The 21,848-nt window shown below is 38.6% G+C and overlaps 1 protein-coding gene across 2 annotated transcripts in view; it reads left to right on the plus strand.

Moving 5' to 3' along the window:
* The first annotated feature begins 620 nt into the window (after positions 1-620).
* The window catches only part of BCKDHB (branched chain keto acid dehydrogenase E1 subunit beta), a 104,846-nt gene continuing 83,618 nt past the window's right edge, over positions 621-21,848 (plus strand). For both annotated transcript variants that reach the window (XM_064412523.1, XM_064412524.1), the window contains exons 1-3: positions 621-776; positions 3,200-3,277; positions 5,856-5,924. In XM_064412523.1, coding sequence (XP_064268593.1) covers positions 641-776; positions 3,200-3,277; positions 5,856-5,924 — 283 coding nt within the window. In that variant the 5' untranslated portion in view covers positions 621-640. The remainder of the gene's footprint in view (positions 777-3,199; positions 3,278-5,855; positions 5,925-21,848) is intronic.

A 21,848-nucleotide genomic window follows, 5' to 3' on the forward strand; every position in this document is an offset into this window, starting at 1 on the left:
CAGATCATCTCTAAGGTCCCTTCCAACCCAAACCAGTCTACGATTTGTCAGTTCTGGGGTGGTTCCACCCTGAAGTGGTGGAAAAGAGAAGAATTTAAGGGGAGAGGTGAAGTCTTTGGTTTCAGCCACGAATGGGACAGCACCGAGGTGAGGCCTCCTGTGGCCATGGCTATGGCTGCGGCCATGGCTGTGCCTATGCCTATAGCTGTGCCTGTGACTATGACTGCGGCCATGGCTGTGCCTGCGCCTAGGGCTGTGGCCTTGCCTATGACTGCGGCCATGCCTGTCCCTCTGGCCATGGCTTGCGGCTCTCCCTGTCCCCGTAGCTGTGAGGGCGCACGGGAGCAGCGCGCTCCCGCCCTCAGGGCGCTCTCTCGGCTGCCGCGTGCCGCGCGCCTACCCGAGCCCGAACCCGGGCCCGAACCCGGGCCCGAACCCGGGCCCGAACCCGAGCCCGAACTCGCGCCCCCCGGCCACGCCCCCCGCACGCTCGCAGCAAACCACGCTCCCTCCCACTCCTCCACCCACCGCGGAGCCTCCGCTGATTGGTCATTGTCCCGGCAGCGCTGGCCAATGGGAGGCCGGTGCGGGACCCCGCCTCTTTAGAACGCGCTGCCGGCGGGGGGCCGGCATCGCGGCGATGGCGGCGGCGGGGCGGGCGCTGCGCGCGGCGCTCCCCGCCGGGCTCTGGGGCCGCCTGGCCCCGCTGCCGGGCGCGCCCCGCCGGACCGCCGCGCACTTCTCTTTCCAGCCGGACCCGGCGCCCAGCGAGTACGGTGAGAGCGCGGCTGGCCGGGGTCCACCCCGCGGGCCGGCCTCAACCTCGCTCTGCCGCCGGGTCCGCCCTGTCGCCCCCGCCTTCTTGGCGGAGGCCGCCAGCAGCCCCGTCCGGGATGGGAGGGAGGCAGGCGGCAGCCGCCGAGGGCCCGCTGGGGCGCTGCGAGCCGCGCCCCGGGCGGCGGAGGCACCGCACGGCCGTGTGACCCCGCTGTGTCCTCTGCACTTCCAGCCGCAGAATTCGGGTGTCCGCAGAATTCCTGGGCTGGGGGTGGGAAGGGCCCTGCAGGCCGCTGGCCGGGCGGACAGGCCCCCTCGGCGGTGGGGGGCGAAGTGTTTCGGGCTGTCAGAGCCAGGGCTGCGGTGGATGGGCCCATGGTGTGCTCTCTGAGGCCGTCCTCGGCCGCTGTCCTGTACCAAAAGCTTCTAGCAGTAACGTATCTTGACATCTATCCTGGTTTTTGTACGGCATGCTTAGGTCATGAGTGTGATAATAAACCTGTGATGAATAAAGACTGCTTGCTGTCCGCTGAAAGGTTCGAGGTCGTGCTCGTGGTCACATGGTTGAGAGTAAACACAGATAAGTTGGAAATGAGCAGCGCATGGCGTTTGACTCATTTCTGAGATGCTTCCCTGCAAATGGCTAGTGCCGTGTTCTCCTGGAAGAAGCCTGCCAGCTGCAGAACAGCTGTTTCTGTCACGTGAACCTCGCTATCCTCTAGAAAACTTGGTACTTGGTTGGGTGCCTTGGTGTTGCATCTGGATCACGAGCGACAGAAACAGAGTTTCCATTAGTGACAAAGATGTACAGGTGACCAAGGTGCCACACGGTGAAACTTGGGCATGGCAGGTCCCTGCTTGAGATCATGCAGAGAAGCTCTGGAGTGGCATGCCAGTTATTGCCACTAATTAGTAGAAATCTAATTCCCCATGAGTCAAAATACACTTTGAAATTCTGTGAAAAGCAGTGAAAGTGAGATAAAATTATGGCAATACGGATCCTGATATTGTTGAACTATTGCTTTTCCAACTTCACCGTTCAAATCTAAAAGGCACAATTAGTTTTCCCTTTCCTCTGTGGGGCTATAAAAAGGCCTGTGTTATAAGCAAGAGAAGCAGGTTAGAACTTTTGTGGTAAGAAGTCTCTGTAGCTTAAGTAGCTTAAGAAATAGCCATTTATTTATTTGAAATACTGGAAGGATGGTATCTTGTAGAAAAGACAAACTAAGTACTAATGTGGGTGACTAGGGAAAGAGAGAAACAGCTGCCATTCCTGAGCTTTTCTTCTCTTGAATTTGTAAATTCCGTTCATTAGGGCTTTTGTATAACTTGAACAGTTCCCATAACATTTTCTTTTCCACATTTTACTCTCCTTAAACGGCCGTGTAAAGTATAACAAGTGAAGTTAGCAAGCACAAGAGTGTGTAGGAATGCAGCTATTCAGCTACTCAGGTGTGGTGTGACACGAGTCTAACAAAAATATTAACGTTAATTAAAGGTTTAGAAGAAAGGGAAGCTGAATGTTTGTTGAGAGGTACTATAACTTCTGGGAAAAGAATGTATTTCACCTTTCTGAGTTCTAACATCTGCTAGTTTGTGTGGGATCTTCATCTAATAATCTCATTTGTTTATTTAGTTTTACACACTGTGTGTGTTGGTAGGTAGCATTTGCCCGGACTGTGGCTTCTAGTCATGACTGAAGAGGTTTTGCCAGTAAAGAGCTACCAAATGTATCCGAGCAGTTTCTTCCTTACTTGGTTTCTTTTAAGAATTACTGTATTTGCTTGGAGAGTATGAATTGGTCACAGTAGTGAGGACTAGGCTACTGTTTTGGTCCATCTTTGCTTTCAGGTCTCCTGGTTTTTCCTGAAAGTGCTGGAATGAAGAAGGGCATTCTGGTAGCCTTGGTATCAGTTAAATAGCTTGCTTTACTTCAGCACCGAGTTTCTTTCTTTGAAGTATGGATTTGGAGCTTCAGACACTTACTAACTGTAGTGCAGAGAGCAGGCCAGTGTCTAGAAAATTTCTGATTATAATAGATGTATGTAAATGGGAAAGTCTGGAGCTTAAAAAAATGTGATCAGTTCTCAAAACAATATTGTGTTGGTTTCTTCCACTGAAAAGGAAGGCATTATTCCCAGTCCTTGACTGAGCTTTGCAAAGCTGCATCTGCTCTAGGCAAGAGCATAGTTTTTTGAAAAAAAAGTTGGAAGTGGAATTACAGTCCTTGGGAAGGCCAAGTATACCATGCTCAATCCCATCTACCCCATAATTTAAGTGTATTCAACAAATGAATCTTGGGTATTCCTAACGGGGATCTTGTTTTTGATGGTTAAGCTTTTAGACATGTTTGCACCAGTGTTTTCTAATATACTTTGTGTTTTGAACCAAATTAAATTGCGGAATGATCATTTTCACACAGGGCAAACTCAGAAGATGAATCTCTTCCAGTCCATAACAAGTGCCTTGGACAATGCTTTAGCCAAAGATCCAACTGCAGGTACCTTGCACTTGTATTTTGCTTTATACAAATTGTATTTCGGTTTGCCTATCTATGTACAATATTTAATGTATTTCTCATGGCTTGTAAAGTTTTCTAATAAGTTATTACTACACTTTGATCTCAAATCTTAAAAATGCGTTGCATTAACAGATTACTAATGGATTATATGGTCTAAAATGCAGTTGTAGCTTCTGTATTAGCTTTGTGTATTTCACTTGAAAGTGAGTACAGAAGATACATAATTTAACATGTTTAAAGTATTACTGATGAGAACTGCCCTTGAGGGCAGCTTGAGTCCCACTAGTAGGAGTTTTAAAAATGTAAACATTACATTTACATTTCTTAAACTTTCTGTTCCCTAAAACTGGTATTTTTTAAGAGACCATATATTCCTTGCTCTGTGCATTCTGCTTTCTTCCCTGCCCTCCAAATTTAATCTATAGCTTTACTGTCTTCTGTTCATTGTTGTGCATAAGCAGTGTAAGATTTGCTAGGCATTGTGGTCTGGATAACCCATGACTTGGAAGATGCTGCTTCATTATAGTGGGATTTGAAAGGCTTACCATAAACTATTGCACAAAACTATTTACTCCACTTTTAACTCTTATATATAACAGGAGATCTTTTGCATCTGTTGTCCTAACAAAGGGATGATGATGGCCAGATATCTGAAAGAGATGCTTCATGCCATGAACACAGCTGCTAAGGCTGCATCATCTTGTGTAATTTTGGGTTTTCTTTTTAGTTTGTTAGTAGCCCTTTTTGGCATTGCTTGAATCACTGCTCAACCTACAGTTTGAGTAACTGTCTAATTTGTTGGGACAAATTCCGTGTTGTCTGTCCAGTACTATGCCTGTGTACATTCCCTCTCAATCTCAGCTGTTTGATATGCACCTCAATTTGATTAAACTTAGAGTACTGAGGGTAAATTAGGGCCAATAACAGATTTTATTGCCATTTCTGTAGAATCAGCTGTATAAAAGCAAGTGGAATGTTAGTCCATCAGGAGCCTAGACTCATATATAATCTTGAGTCTTTAGAGAGCCAGTTGCTCTAAGGTTACAGTCTTGCTCCTCAGCATTGCAGGGCTTAGTCTTTGTAAAGCCCTTTGCAAGGCCATGTTGGAGTTCTATGGTCCAGATGTGAGTTCTCAGAATCACTGCACTTACTGAACTAATTAGGACTTTTCACAATGGAAAACATGTCCTTCATATGTTTTTAGTTGTATAGGAATTGAGCAATTGTTGTTTAAGTGTGGAAATCCTCATAGTTGTGTTGATGAGAATTAGAATGTCTCCAGGAAAATACATTTCAGTGGCTGAACTGAATGAGTAAATCCCTTCAAGTCTTCCATTTGTGGATACCAGCATTAAACGGGAATATTTTTGTAGATGCCAGCTGGCTCAAAAGTAAGGAGCCATATGGTAACAAAAAGGACTTGCAAAGATTTTAAGTACATAAAACCCCACCCAAATTGTTAAAAATTAGAGAAGTGATTTAAGGACATAGTTCAATCATACACTCCATGAGTGCATTCCTTTTACATCTTCATAGAATTTATTTTTCTTTGTGGTGTCACTGATGTGATTAGCACAGGTATGCTAATCCCTTTTAGTGATTCCAATCAGAAATTTATTTTATTGAATTAAGAATACTATTTGAAAGGCAAGAAGGTTAACTTATTATTTTGTGTCCTTTAGAATATGGAGAATATTGAAGAATTGTGGAATAATTAGAACTGACCCTGCTTCATGCAAACACCTATTGGTGGTATTGCTGCACATCTTACATGCTTAAAAATTTGAAATGGACAATAGTTGTTTCTGTGAAACAGACAACAAAACTGTGTTAAGAAAATTAGACATAACCATCCCCTAAATTAAAAGAAAAAACCACAAACAGATTAGTTGATATGAAGCTAAGTTTTAAAGGCATATACTTTTAGTGATAAAACTTTATTGACTACAAGAATAGTAGTGTTAAATACTGAGAACTGTCCTAGTTATTAAACAGTCATCTTTTCTGTAAAGGAGTTCCTTTGAAGTCACTCTTCAGGGGTCTGGCAAGTATGTTTGAAGAAGGCTTGACATTTCATATTGGATTAATATTTTGAAAAAAAAATCAATTTGATGGTTTTCAAAACATTATATTTATTGAAATCTGTGGATGAAGAATGAAAATGGTTCTGATTTGAAGCAGAAAGCTGAATTTCAATGACTCATTTGTGACTGAGTGTAATTGCTTTTTGGAATTTTACTAATTTAATTTTAGACACTGTGTTACTATAGGATATTTCAAAAAAGTAGATAGCTAATGAAAGCCTAACAGAATAACTGTCATGAATTCTGTTTTGAGGCAGCTGTGTTAGTGTTCTGATTCCTCATTAACCATGGTTCTTCATTTGTTATAGTCAGGCTGTGCATGAGAAATGCTTAGATCTAGATAAATCTTAAGTGAAATGAAATGTTAGGAGTTACTTTTGTTAGCATCTCATATAAAAGCCTTTGAAACACGATTGTTTAAAAGTAAGATGTGTTGGAGTAATGTTAACCTCCCCTACTGTTCTTATTTTCAGTTGTATTTGGTGAAGATGTGGCCTTTGGTGGAGTCTTCAGATGTACAGTTGGCTTGCGAGACAAGTATGGTAAGTTTATGTAATTTATAAATCTGACATCAGTTTCATATTAACATCTCTGCTCTTTTTTTTTACCCGTTTTGCTGTGAGAAGTGTTGTTGCTGGCATGGTAAAAATCCATAAAATCAATGTTTCATGTAAGCAGGCTAATTAGTGTATAGCATTTTACAGGTCTTGGAAGCTGGTTGTGGAGACAGTAACATGATGCAGCTTTTAATTTGGCAATTGCTACTCCCCCACTGGGCTATTACAGAGAAGAAGAGGTTATAACATACTAAGTTTCAGTAGCCTACTTTCTTCAAGGTACAGAGATGACTTGGACCTTTTGCAGCAAGTGATTAAATCTATTCAATGATGATAAAGATGTGTTACAGCCATCTTGGAGAGCAAACATGCACCTTTTTTTGAGTAAACCAAAAAAGGGAGAGGACGAAGACTATACTTCTAAGAAGTTTCAGAAACACAACCATATTTTGTTGCCTTGCTTCTCTGCTTCAATTATTATGTAGATGTTCTCTTGTTTACATGTTAGTGTTCAAATAGTTTGACTTGAGCTTCTGTTAGCCATGATCTTCAGAGCTGCTTGTTGAGACTGAGTTACATTTCTGTAACTGGTGTGATATATTGACTGTGTGTACTAGACTCCATATGAAAACCAGGCCTCTGAGACAGCAACCAGTTGCTGGAAACATGGACAACAGAAGATGTTGTTTGGGAAGTAAGTAACAGCAGCAGATGGTTGTGTAAGCAACCTTCTTGGGTTTTAGTGAATATCTCCAGTTTAAAAGACAGAGGGGACAAACTTTATATTGTTAAGGTGGTGCTGTGAGGATCATTTGATGGGTTTTTTGATGAAGGTGTCATATAATATTGGAATGAAGAGATTATTTAATCTTTGTAGTAGCATTTTATTGATAGTGTGTTTCAATGTGCCATGTGTTTCAAAGACTCTGTGACAGCCCTCAGTGCCCTGACAGAGCACAGGGGGTCTGTTGAGGGAGTGCAAAGGACTGTTTACACTGTGCTCCATCAGCATGATAACCAGCAGTCACAGCACATCAGCAGCCTAGCTAGAGTCAGGTTTATTTCATGCGTATAATAACAGAGATTTTTAGTGAGATTTTTGAGGAAGCCATGGTGTGACTTCAGGAATATTTGGAAAGAACTCCTTTAAAATGTGAGAGGGAACATGGGAATTGTGCTTACATGAAGTACAATTGTACTTATATGAACATTGAACAAGGATTAATGAAGCTAGTATTGCCATTTGCTCAAAAAGGGTACTAACCTCCTCAGGGTGAATAAGAGGAAATACGAGTTTGAACAGGAAGAGAGCCTGAAGATAAGGTCCTGAATTTAGGACTCATTTACAGAATGGGATTTCAATTTTGTAAGGCAGATAAGAGGACACGGGTAACTCAACTTCTTTTTTCACTGATAGTGAAATTCAGTAGAAAACAGGCAGTGGCTGAAGAGGGAATGGCAAAGATGAAGTGGAGGATGTACTAAAAATACAGTTACAATACTGAGCAGAAACAGAAAAGACCGAAAGTGCAAAAAATTGAAAGAGTACAGTGTTTTGAGGGGTGTGTCTGCCCATCAGTGCAGTCTCAGAGATTAAATAAATTCTAGATGGAATGCTTGTTTTAAGAAAATAAGGAGGAATTCCAGATGGAAGTGACAGCCAACCAACCTGATCTTATGAGATCTTATGAGGAAGATTACGTATACTTACTGACTCTTTCCCCTTCTCCCTCCTGAAATTATAGTAGGTGATGCAAATAATATAATGTGAGGTTGTTTCTATATGTTGATATAAAATATGAAGGAATGGGGATTTTTTCTTCTATCCTGGAAGACAGGCTGATTTTTGTTTCATTTGTTCAGTTTCTTTTTCCTTGTAGATAATTAAAATCACTAGGTGGCAGTCTATGCCTGTAAGTTGTTATTTTGATAAAAACTGATAGTTCATTTTAAAGCACTTTTATAGAGGTCAAGGTCTAAATATAATCTAATATTATAGAAGGAAGAACTTGATATAGTAATTCTCAGTAGTAGTATTACAGAGATGTTGGTTGGTGTCCAGAATGTTACTGAAGTCTCTCTGGAGAGACAGAAAAGAAATTTGCTTTTAGAATAAATTGGTCATTAAATATAAAAGCTGCTTATTTTTTTTTTCCAGTGGAGTGTTACAAACATAGCCAGAGGCCTGTACTAGTAAGTGAAGGAAAGCTTATTGACTTTTTAAGGAAATAAATGCAACCTTTTGAGCAGATGAATTTTTAATGTGTTGCCAGGAATTATGTTTAAAAATATTTAATTAAGGAACTGTATGTAAATAAGTCAGTATGTGGAAGTTTAATTTTCATGGTAGTGTGACTAAAGATGGCATGTTTGGTCCTATGCATCTTATGTGAAGGTCTGAAATACATTATTCTAGTTTCCTGGCATTGAGTTGAATGTTTAAAAATCTGTTGCTGAATAATTCTGAAAATTAGTAGGCTTTCTGAAATACTTATGCAGAGTGCTCCTTTCAGATAAAGGAAACAAGTGTTGGGCAGTTTTTTTCCTTTGTCCCCTCTCTCTGGTCTGGTACCCTGGAAGGCATATTCACGTTTTATTTTTTATCTCCTTCCCCATCACCCTCTGACAGGTTTTAGATTGTCACTGTTTTGCAGAAGTTAAATCCTCTAAACTCTAGAGTATCTTTATTGAAGTAAGGAATGCCTGCTATTCCATAGTCCTGCTCTCTGGAGGTGTTTCCTGTCCTTAGAACAGTGTGATGTAAACTGCCTACTGTGTTTTCATAGCCTAGGTAATGTGTGCAAACACTTTTAATTTTTTTTTTTTAAAGGGAAGTACATTATTTTTCCAGTCCTTCAGACAAAATGCTGGCCATTTGTCTTTGAGTCTGCAAATGGATTTGAAACAATGATCTTGAAATAGGAATATATGTTCTGTTGCTCTGCCTGAAGTGTGAAATAAGGTGGCAACATGTAAAGATTGTTATCATCCACATGACAGAAATATAGAGGAGATCAGAGGTAGGAATTAGATGATAGGAGGTAAAGAAATTGGATGATAAAATAGGGGTAAGAACAAGGTAAAAATGGAAAAAGTGGACAGAAGTGAGGACTGAGAAACAAGAATAGCAGAAATAGTGATTGACAAGGGATGTAACTCAGAAGAATGCTAGGGCAGGTGTTTTTTGTGTAACTCAAAAAAAAAAAAAGACCTCTCTATCCTACTGTGGCCAAGAAATGAAAATTACATAAACAAGGAAGTGAAGTGTGTGTATGTGTGTGTATATATATATATATGTGTGTGTGTATATATGTGTGTATATATATGTGTGTGTGTGTATATATATGTGTATATATATGTATATATATGTGTGTGTATATATATATGTATATATGAATGTTCTTTCTGCTGTCCTCCAAACACCCACAGCTTGGGGACTTCCTTACCTGTGAGTGCCTCTGTGGTGTTTTTCTTTCATACCATTCTGGCCTGCACTTGAGAATCTAATGTGCACGAGGGTAAGGATCAGGAGCGTTTTGACTATTTCAGAGCTTGATATTTTGAGAATGTGGAATAGGATCAGTCCTTTCTCAGAACTCTTGAGAGTCCAACAGAAGAAAGGTGAGCTTGGCAGGTCTTTCCCCATAGCAGTGCTTGAATAGGGGCTGACTTTTTTTGAGTGTATATGTTCACTTTTACAGATGAAGTTTGCAAACCCTTTGAGGTTCTGCTCAATTTCCTATTGCATAGCAACTTGCAGTCCTTGTCATGGAATGTCCTTCTGTTTGCCATCAGGGGAGTCTAGGTGACTGTATTTACAGGCCTGAATAGATTGTTTTCTAAGTTTTTGAGCTATTGAAAATTGTTTTTGACTGAAAGAGTAGTGTAAATGAGTCCTTTACTTTTTGAGTAGGGAATTCCTGAATAATACCATTTTCATTCCCTTGCAACTATTTGCAAATATAGGTAGAATGTGAATACTTTGAATGGGAGTTTTTATTTCAAAGATTCTCTCAGTTCCAGGAGGATGTCACTGTGGTATCTCCTACCAGAAGCAAATGCTTGCCCAGGGTATAAGTGACTTGGCATAATGCTGTCCCTCAGGAGTTCTGAACTTACTCCACAAAGAGTTGGCTGAGATACCAAAGCGGATCTTTGTGGAGATACAGCAGAAATGCTTTTTTCAGCAGTTGTTAGCTTGAAATGTTTTGGAGTGAATTTGTCTTTTGCTTGTGTGGTTAATGTGTCACTGTTTGGGATCCTCTGTGTGATCGCAGAGTGAACAAGAGGAAGATGGGGCTCTTCCTTTCTGGATTAATGTCCCATCACTGATTGAAGAGTTCCTGACTCATGGCTTTTTAGTTCTTATCTGTTCTGTTTGGTCTCTGTTATTGCTGTTCCCCTCTTTTTGTGCGTCAGTGCACACAGAGATGTACTGCCCACAGCAGCTTATGATACCCTCAAACACAATCAATTAAAACAAAGTGCTTTTCCTAAGGTTTCTGTGTAACATTGCTGAAATGTTCTGGAGGGATGTTTGCTGCCTTTATTAGCAATGCAGTGTTGGCTGTCAGTTTGTGGCCTGATTTAGTCCCCAGGTTTTTTCTAATCTACTGCTGTGCAGCCACTAATTGATTTTTTGCTGGGTGGATGCTTGATAAAATGAAACTCAGTAAAAACAGCTGTGTGTCACTCCTATATGTGCGTAGGATAAAACAAAATCAATCTCAGCTGATTTCCTTTTAGGTAATACTGAGGTATACACATGGCTAGAGACATTAATACATGCAGGTAGTAGTAAATATGTAATAAACAGCTTCATTTTTTTTTTCTTCTTACTCATTTTCGGTTTTGTCATGTAGAGTGGAAGGAGAATGCACAAGTTACTTGAAATTTAATTCTCTTTTTTTCCTAATGTTTTCAAGCTTATAGGATTATTTTTTATATAATCCTTCCTGTGCTGCTTTATTATTATTATTTTGATGCAGCTAGGAGTGTAAATATAGTTGCTAGGATTATTTTCTTACAAACTGTATTTTGAAAAAAGTATGAAATAGGTGGGGAGCAGATTCTAAACATTAATTTCTGTCTATTCAGCCAGTTCAGGATATTTTCTTGCAAATTGATAAATCACAGGCAAAAAAGAAACATCAGGAGAAGAGGTAACACTTGTATTGAATCCTGTGAGAACAGGGAAAGTTGATCAGAAATTTCCTCTGTGGCAAGTTTCAAACTCAGCGAAAAGCAAGTGACTGAGCTACATATGAAACCACAGTTGTAGCTGTGAAAGAAAATAGTATCCTTATGTTCCTTATGTCAGGATGACCTAGCCACATTAGCAATCAGCTGGATGCTTTAAAAATGATTTTATTTATCACTTCCATATTTGTTTTTCTTTTCTTTCTGTCTTCCTTACAAAATTTTTTCTCTGAAGCACAGGGTATGTGTTGGGACAGATCAGCTGGCAAAGGCTGTTTTTAGCCTTCAGTGGTGAAGTTTCTCTGGCTTTCCTACACACATGGTCCCAGTGCAGGATTATTGTTATGATTTGAAGCTTTTCTCTATTGATCAGTTTCTCTAAACTCTTGTTGCTGCAGCTGGAGGATATAGGGCATCCAAAACCAGATACTTTCCTCTTGTGTTTTACTGAGTAAAACCTGGTTGCTTACAGCTCTCTGTTGTTACATTCCATGATAATGCTAGCTTGTCTTCAGCAGTAATGTTTATTTACAACACCTGATCCACTGTAATCCCTGGTTGTTATTCTGTAGATCTTGTGTCTAAGGTGTAAACACGTGTGTGAGTTTTCAGGGAACGCTTCATTCTCAGTAAATGAATAGTTTATTTATAGTCCAGTAAACTAATTCACGAGTCTTTGTTTATTTGGCCAGGAGATGGCTGTACCTAGCCATGCTCAAGGGACACCAGCTTTTCAAAAATAATAGTAGTCATTCTTTGAAGATAAGTATTTACTTGAACACAATATTATTCTATGAGCTTTAGCTGTAGAAAACTCCTGAAAGCAAGTTCTGTGTTTTAAATGAAAGCCTATGGAGGAAAACACGAGTGAGAACATAGAGTTGTCCCCACGTTTTGTTATGGTATTTGGTGAAGGTTGTTGGCTGAAGTTTGGATGTGCTTGCAAAAACTCCTTAATGTCCTGATGGCTTTTAGTAGCATGAAATGATGGGAGAACTTTTTGGAGCTGAGCTAATAGAAGTAGATGTAGTATAGGGTTGTTTTTAAAAAAATTCTGATCATTTGCCTCCAAAATACATCAAATACTTTAAAATGTTTATATTGTAAATATTTTTGGTAGTGATTTCAGGACATTTTTTATTGTGTAGACTACACGTAATGTTACTGGTAAGGTAGCAGATATCTGTTAATGGAGATTCTGGGTTGTTCTGGTTGTTTTTGTGGTCCCAAATGTTACAGTGCAAAGGTAAGAAGTACAAGAACACAATTTGTATGGGCTGTAATGCAATATATTAAGGCAGTGTGTTCTGCCTCCCAAAAGCTATGAGTAGTTGGGTCTTAATTCAACAGGTAGGAAGACACTGAAGTTTTTATGTGGAATTTTGAATCAATAATCATGTTGTCTTTTATATTCTTTTAGAACATAACCATAGGCTTTTATGAGGAAGAGGAAAAACTCAGCCTAAAGTATCATAAGCGTTAGGGCTTTACTGTATAAGCAGATAGAAAAATGTTATCTCCGTGCTTCAGAAGGAGACTGCAAGCTTGCTGGAGAAACATGGTACCTCTTTTGCATAAATCCTGGTCCTTCCTAAAACATTGCATGTGAGGGAAGGAGGGAGTTCAGAATTTTTAACATCATGAACATAAGCTAAGGGTGGAACATTTTATGGTGTTCATAATGACTACTTGTGTGTGGATTGAATAAAACCTAAATAGCCTGGGGTTTGGTTATCATCATTTCTTTGTGCATAGATTTAAGTGGAGAATTCTGCAGCTTGCTTGCCTGGTTCTTCCAGAACAGTTTGGCAAGACCTGGATTTGTTCTGATTTATAGAAATGTCTTTGAACAGTAACATCTGGAGAACGTGTTCCGGACTCATTACACAATAGTACATTTTGTTCATTTTCATCTTAAATAGCCAATTCTTTTTTGAAGATTTACAGTTAGAAGGAAAGTTATTTGAAAACTTGGTAAAATGTAAAAACTTGGTAAAATGTAGTATGTCCTTTCTACACCTTTTTTATCTGTGGGATAATGATACAAATCAGTCACTGTCACAGCTAAATAGCTTTTATTTTAGTTTTGTTTTTTTCTTTTTTTAAAATTTGTTCTGATAGTGTGCCTGGTGTGAAAACTGTATTTTATTTATTTGAGGCTTGCTAATACTTATTATGTTTCTTTTCCTGTGTTGTAAACCTGTTTGAGGGAAAGATAAGGAATGTGTTTTTTAATATAGAATTTGATACTCAGTGCAGAGTAAAAAGAGAAAGCTGTTCTCACATTTTTAAGATATTTCAAGATACACTGCTGGGCAAAAAAGTATGTGCTGCTGAACTTCATAAAAATGGAATTTTCCACTTAGAAAATACTTGTAGTGAATCATGTAAAACCAGTATTTTGATAATATCGTGTCTAGGAGGATGAAACTTTATGTATTAAAGACCCAAGATGGAATTGATGAGCATAACTAGTCTTTGCAGCCTGTATTAATATGAGGTTGCAAGCACATTTTGTGTACCTTCTTTTAGATATCTCTTTATGCCTTTGCAATTTCTTAGGTGGAATGAAGTGATTCTTAATTTCTTTGGTTAGTCCTGTGATTCCCTCTGTTTATCTGTGTGTTTATTTATCCCGCTCATCAACTGGGGTTAATTCATTATGACTGCTGTTTTTTCTAATCTGAGTTTGGTGGTAAGAGGGTGGTAATTTCAGTTTAAGAAGGTTCTGCAGTCTTTATTACAGGGAATAAAACTCTCAAGAGTTTTCTTGGAAGTAATTTGCTTGAAGCCTAAAAGGGTGAAAAAAATCAAGACTAGTATCCAAGTCTGGGAATTGTTTAACCAGATTTGAAGCAGAAGCACTTTGAGGTATAGGTTAATCTTATTTTGACTTGATTCAGAGCCATCTTTCAGTGCCCAGGTTGATATAACATGCTAGTCATTTTTTATAAAAGATCTCTTTTCTTTTTAATTTGCAGAAACATTAAATCCTCAAAACCTGGCACAGGGTTTTCACACTTAGATGGAAGCACCAAGTATAGACTACTTTATTAATTTTTCTCTTGCACATGCTTTGCATTATAAAAGGACGGGCATGGTTACCAGTGAGATTTGTAAGATTGCTTTCATTACTGCAGTTTACTGGCCATTAAGATCTTTGCTTCTGAGTACTTCTACAGCAGCATGAAATCTTTGCTCTTGAGAGTACTTGCTTCCCAATTCCAGGTGGATCCAGCATGCTTTCACATTTACTATGAAATACATCTACACTAGTGATACTGAGGAATGAGAGAGGGTAACTTGTATTTGACATTTTTGCCTGTTCCTTGATTTGTCATCCAGATGGTGTGTGCAGCTTATTACAGCAGAATTTTCATTGACAGGTTGCAATACTTAGCTTTGACAACTGTTCTGTGTTTCCTGCAGGATCTCTGTCATGTCATGTTGTAGATGATGTGGAAATGCATGGAACTGACCTAAGCCTTGTAATTTAAGCTGGTGTGTTGTCTTGTGCTTATACCCACATATAGTATTTGGTAGATGTCAATTTTGGGGCTTATTTTTGCAGGTAAGCACTTGGTCATCTGGCATAGCTTCTCATGTCAAACTGTATGTCAGTTATGCTTTTCTGCAAGTGTGCTTCTCACGCAGCAAAAGTTTTTTGTAGTTGACAAAGGAATGTTATTAGTCATAGCTGGAGGAATATTTGAATGCTTTGTCCAGTTAGGCATTGCTCTTTTTTTATTTAGGCTGCAACTGGGTGTATGAGCCAGATGATGAGGAGGATTTCAGTGTGGAGTGGGCAGCCTGCATGAATGTTTAAACTAACAGTTCCAGCTCAAAGTGTTCTCAACAAGTCATTCTCTTACTCAAGATGATGTATTTTCCTTCCAAGAGCTCATTAGATCACAACTACACTTTCACCTCCTCTTCATCCAAGAGTCCCTTAGAAAAGTAAAATAAAATTCTGGTGAGGAAATCTGCCGCTGAGATGTGAGCTTCTTTTAAAATGTTTTCCTAAGAGTGTGCATCTCAATGAGTATTATTTTATCGATGTCATGGATTGCTTCCATGAAGAAGACAGGTAAAAAAGACAGGCATAAAAAGTTTTGGCAGTCAGCATGTAGCCCTGCTTGGGGCTGTTAATAAACCACAGAGGGATGTAAGGAGAAGACCTTGAAAGTCATCTGTTTTGAGCCAGTCAGTACTCAACACAATTGAGTTTAGTTTGCCTGTGAGTCCAGGTGAGTTTTGAACATGTCCAAGGCAGGAGCTTCTACAACCTCTTGGGACAGCTTATTCCACCATATAACTACTGTCATAGTCAGGATTTTTTCTTTATTATTAGTTTACTTTTTTGCATCATTCTTTCACTTGATGCTGTATACCTGAAAAGAATCTGCTTCTCCTCCTGTTCATATTACTGCCTGGCTGCTCTTCCATTTTGGGAGGATTAAATGACTTGTAAGGTCACCAGCATTCAAAGCTAAAGCTTTGCATTAACCTCCCCCAACTCCTCCCACTTCCCTGAGAAAAGGAGAGAATTACATAACATATTTTAATATTTTCATTTTATTCTTTAGCTTTCAGTGGCTGCTAGTTTGTCACAAATGACAGGAAATCTGAACTGGGGGAGAGGGCTAAAAATGAAATCTTCACTCTTTGCTTTAGGAAGGCGGAGGTATCTATGGAGTTTTTCTGGGTCCTCTTTAATCCAAAATTCTATAAGCCTGACAAGGACATTATTAATGTTATATTCATGCTATGAACTTTCAAAATTTACTAAGTTCTAGTAGAAAGTTTTCCTTCTAAACCTGAAATTTGGTAACTGCAGATTACAAGAATTTCTGTCCATGGTAGCCTTTTCTTTGTACTTCAGCAGTTCTTCTGACTGATACTATTTGTAGTGTGTGAGAGCGAGGGCTGAATGGAAATGCAGTAAACAGGCTTTTCTCCTGAGGGAATCTTGGGGGAGAGGAGGTGAAAGTGTACTTATGATCTAATAAGCTCTTAAAAGAAAAATGCATCATCTTAGGTCAAAGAATGACTTGTTGAGAACGCTTTGAGCTAGAACTGCTAGTTCAAACATTCATATTTCTTCAAATGATGTAGTAACTGGGGAGACTTAAAAAGAAAATACATCTTTCAGCTGTTCCTAATTTCTAAATTACTTGAAGTGCTTTTCTAAAGTGTTGGATATGTCAGTGACTTATATAATAAACCTGTGAAGAATTCTTGTTCTTAGCAGTTTCCAGGCAGGTGTCCTTTACTTTGGGCAACGCAGTAGTGACAAGTGGTTCAGAAGAATGTATTTTTGTGAGATTTTCCTTTTTTTTCCCCAAATGAAGCATAATTAAGACTCCTGTGAACAAGTGAAACCAAGTAAGAAAGACTTATCTGTCATTTGATCTTTAAAACTTCTGTCTAAAAGCATAATAGTCAGCTCCTTTGTTGCAAAATAGAGCATGATAGTGGATTTTGCAGCAGCAAAATAGGAAGCAGCAATTTAGTTTAGTGCATGCAAATCTCATTTCTGACCCTATTGTCAGTTGCTCACAGATTTTTACCTTTCACAGTTAGTTTTTTTACTAACTTTTGTATCTTACTGCTATAATATGACTTTTTGGAATATTTATGGCAAATGTAATGGGAATGTGATGTACTTAGTTGCTAAATAATCAAAATTTGAATGCCTTTTCATTTCAAGGTACCTAAATGTTGAAATTGTTTTGAAGGCATAGGCAGTGTGTACACAGTGTGTATGGATACACACATTTCTCCTATTAACAGACCAACTCATTGCACTTGACTTTACACTGGAGGCTTTACACTGGCTTGACTGAGGGCTGAGACCTGGTCACTCAGCCCTGGGGTTGGCTGAACATGGCTGGGTCTGTGAAGCCTGTTATGAACGTTTGGGCACACAAAAATGTTCTTGGCTTTTGTACAATACAGAGTTGGGGAAGAACAGGAGAGGAGTATAGCTAAATTCTGTAAGCTGTTATTCTATGCACAGTAGGTAGAAGTAATCTCCAGAAGTTAAAAGCTACTTGCATATGAAATCCTTTTCATTTCATATAATCACTTTTCATCAGTTAGGTGAAATAATGCATTGTAACATGCATAGTTCTGGAAAAAGCAGCCTTTTGAACAACGCAGCATGTTAGTGTTCAAAGTTTCAAGATTGAGAGTTAAACCATTTCTGTGTCAGTAAGCCTGAAACCCTGCTTTGGACAAGTAGCTTGGAAATGTCTATATTCAGCTGTAATGTTAATGTATATTTACTGGTATTCCCTTTAGAGCAACAGGGCCTATTTTTTTAAAGCTGGAGAACTGAGACTAGGTTATCAGTAGAAAAAATGGTAGAACAAATGATTAAAATGAAGAAGTTAGTAGAACTATTTTTTGTTAACCCAGGAACTCCAAAAGAGCCGAGTAAATTTACTTGCTGTTTGGCTTGCCCTCTTGTATAGTATCAGAGAAATGGAAGACTACAAGTGTCACCAGTTGTAAAATGGGGCTTAAAAGGGATGGTGGGACCAAGAAAGCTTAAATGTTGGATAGATTGTTTTAATTATGTTAAGAAATAAAATTAGTAAACTGATGTAGAAGTACATGTGTGAAAAATCCTAAATATTTTAAGGTTAAAAAAGGTCTTTAAAGGCAGAACTGATTGGAAATCAGTAATTCCTATTTGAATATTCTACACCAAGTCCCTGGTGGGTACCAAAAAACCTCATCTTTTCTTTCCAGTCCTTTCTGCATGTGCAGCCTGACTGCTTTGGTTGAACTCCTAATATATTTAGTTTCTTAGACTTTTCTATTTGACTTCTTATGGATGTTTTAAATGGAAGTAAGTGAGATCATTGGGACAAATAAAATACTGTCTGTATATATTGTTAATACTGCTCAGTACTGATATCTTTTAAGATGTGTTATGCACTTTTTAACACCAGTGATACAGCAGTATTTTGAAAACAAAGCACAGTTCTCCTTTGGCTAAATCACCAGCAGTACTCCTTCAAGCACCCAAATGGTCCAGGATGGACTCTTGCAGAGTGATATGAAATTATTCAGAGTTGGAGCATTGGGTGGTGTGTTAACATTACAGGAGATTTAATATTGTTTGCATATCTCATTTTTGAAGTTAAATTAAGGCAGGAATATGACTCGTTGCAGTTACTGAATCCTGAAATATTTTTTTCCTGATGGCTTGGAACAAATAAAGATGAAGCAGCCAAAACATTAATGCACAATAATCGACTACAAATGTCTGTAAACATGTTCTGTTAGGTTGCTACGAAACTCTTCATTCCTGGCGAGCGAGAAGATGACTATGAGACTGCCTTAAAGCTTTTGTCTCTTACACAAAGGGTCAGTGGTGATTTGAACAATCATGGGGTACTCTTTGTTCTGAAAATCACAAAGATCACTCCTTTTTTATTTAAGTAAAATTGAACCAAGTATTGCTTTTTTCTTTAATGCTTGTTCTTCATAATTTCAGATTTTCCTTGTTAGGGAAGACTTACAGAGTGTTTTTTTACTTCCTGAACATGCATCTGCTCTTAGTCCTGAGTTATTGGGATGGAGAGATGAGAAGAATCATCCTTTTTTTTGCATAACCTTCCCTGTTTGCCGGATTGCTTCCCTCAGTAGCTGGCAGAGGGCACGGACCTGTTGAGATGGCTGAAACCAGGGGTGTTTATAAAGCCAGGCAGGTTAATTGAAATGCACACCGGCGTAATGTCTTCCTGCAGCGCTGACGCACCTGGCTGCAGAAAATGCAGAGGTGCTGCTTTCACCTGGGCTGACGAGTCAGCTCCTTTAGCTGATGTTTGTTCTGAGGTGTGTGGCTGACGCAAATCATAGGAGAGGAACACATTTTAGGAAGTGTTTTTTTGTTGGTAAGGAAATGAAATACAAAAGCACAAAGTATCTCTGGGCTGTTTGTCTGCTTCAGTCAGATTTCAGCTGAAATCTGACTCAGCTTGTTTGCAGAGGGTTCTGTGAATGGTGGTTTATCAAATTGGACTTCCTTTTCATGTTTTGGAAAAACGTGAAAAATAAGAAATAAAATAGATAAAATATATAAGCTTAATGCGTTTAAATGTTAAATATTTAAATATTTTGTGTTACTTTTAGTAATGATGTTCATACTGTATCAATAAAAATAGAAGGTTAAAGCAACACCATACAATTTTTAATGTTTGGGGAAGTGAATATATTTGTTTTATCCTAACAATGTGTATGTCTTTTTGTCGTAAGAGGCTAGATTTTATAAAGAAAGCCCTAGTCCTCAAAAATCTGCTTGAGGTTGTTTTCTGATGTAATATATAGTAAAGTGTTGTAGGATTTTCTTTTAGGAGGTCAGTATTATTGCTTTAATGCTACAATCAAAACCATTCCTGAGTAATAAATTTCATTCATTGGGTTCTCTCACTCACTCTTTTCTGTTTTAAGTCATAGTGCTTCAGAATTGTACCTTTAGTCCTGAAACTCCAAACTAGGTACTTCACACTCCTCACATTACAGCTGCCTTGTTACTTCTCACTTTATTTCATCATACTCCATTGATAGCAATGTGATACCTCTCATTTAATAATTCATTAGTATTTCAGCAGTTTTATTAGGATGTATTTTATATTTTGAATTATAGTGTTACATGCTAGTATGGTGGGGCTAACATGCTTTTAAATTAATTCACTACCCTAAGTTGATATTAAAGAATTAATTTTCAAGTTTATATCAATTATTAGTTAAAAGCTCATTTTACAGGATTGTTCAAACATTTCAATTTTTGTGTGAGGTTTAATTATTTATAGAACCTGTGTATTAGCCTATTTCAGTGTACTCTGAAAAATCTGTTAATAAAGAACAAGGTTAGGTGAGCTATAAGCCTTAGATCAAAATATCCTATAAACAAGTGAAGTGACAAATAGTGATCTGCCAAGGTGCTTATAAGAAACAGGAAAGTAGGAAAGAAAATGATGAACATTACCATATATCATCATATTGTTAATACATTTTTAGTTTATTAAAATATGATTTGTTTTAAGTTAAAATTAGTTGTGTCAGTGCAAGAGAAGGGAATCAAGACGGCTAATTCATGGTATGCCAGATAAATAAAAGGGAGGGAAGGAAGTGTTTGCCAAGTGTTTATGGTGTTACAGATGGATATGGGTACAGGGCTTCTGCTTGTGGTGGTAAGGCCTGGGACAGCTACATGTTTGCACAGGAAGTTTATTTACCGCTTTTTTTGGCTATGATGTCTGTCAACAGAGAGAGTGCACCAGAGAATGCAATATGGGAACTGAAATTACAACTCCTTCAGGGATGAAAACAATTTACACAGTGAAGAGTCCCTCTAGGGGAAAAATTAATCTTGGATTCTCTTTGTTTCCACTGTCTTGAATGAGAAATCATGGTGTGTTCTGCAATTGTGGAAGCTCTTTGAACTTGTTGTTGGCTTGTGTAGCCTCACTGACCCATCAACACTGTAGTTACATTTGATGGGATTTTTTTTTTTTTGCTTGCTTGCTTTAAGTGAATATTCCTGGTGGAGGGAAACAAAGGAAAGCAGAGGAAGAGCCAAAAATGTATTCACTGATATGTATACATACATACATGCATATGGACAGGAGACAGGGGGTGAGAGTGGTGTGCTGGGTGTCCTGTGAAGTAAAAGATGTGTCCTTTGAAGATTTGTAAAACATACCTCCCTTCAGTATATTACAAATACAGCCTTGGACAATGGTTTTTCCCTAATCATCCCTTTCTGAAAACTTTTATTAGTTTTTCCTTTTTATAGTTGATATTGAAATTAGAAGTCCTCCTAGTAACAGCTTTCCCACTTGTTAGTTTGGTCTGGTTTTTTGGTTAGTTGTTTCATGGTTATTTTGTTATTGTTTAATTTATTTCATAGCCACTGGTGTGCACTGTGCACATTTTTTCCATCCAATTTGAAGTCTTGGCATTTTCATGCATGATGGATTCCTATAGAAACCTACTGTCTACCCAATGTTCTAAAAGGAAGATTTAATAGCAGACTGAGATTTTTTCTGCTGTACTCCTTGGCAGAAAAGTATTGCTGGCAAATATTGTAAATATGTCTTATACAGGATATTGTAGTGGCGTTTCATCTCCCTCCCATTCCTTGTTTTTAATTTCATGAACTGAACAATTTTGTGTGCAACCATCTATTAGATTGATGCATATTTGGGATCTGAAATTGCTGTGGCACAGAAATATGTCAGCACTAAGGTAACCTTTTGCACTTCCATAGGGAAAGAAATGAAATCAAGTGTTTTAGATTTGTAGCAGGAACTGCAGTTCCTTGGAGACAAAGCAACTTATGTAAATGTGGCTTTACCTTGGGAGAGAATGGGCACTGCTGACAAGAGGCAGTGTGCTTTTGTGCAGGTGCCCCTGGACATCTGCCTGCCTTTGAGCAGGGACAGTTACTTGTCAGTGCCTGGAAAAAAATGGAAGAAGCAACACTTACCTTTATTGTGAACTATTAAAAATACTTGTAAGTATTGTTCACTTACCTATAAGCATGGGGGGTATGCATGTTTAAATGCGAATACATCAGAGCAAATTTTCCTTCAAATGTTAAGAACGTTTTAAGTTTCAGAAACTGTTCTTAGCTTTCATTTAGTTTCTCATTTTCTTCCTCTGAGTTGTTGCAAGTTAAAGTATCTGTACCTG

The sequence above is a fragment of the Passer domesticus genome, chromosome 3 (assembly GCF_036417665.1).
Source record: "Passer domesticus isolate bPasDom1 chromosome 3, bPasDom1.hap1, whole genome shotgun sequence".
Lineage (NCBI taxonomy): Eukaryota > Metazoa > Chordata > Aves > Passeriformes > Passeridae > Passer > Passer domesticus.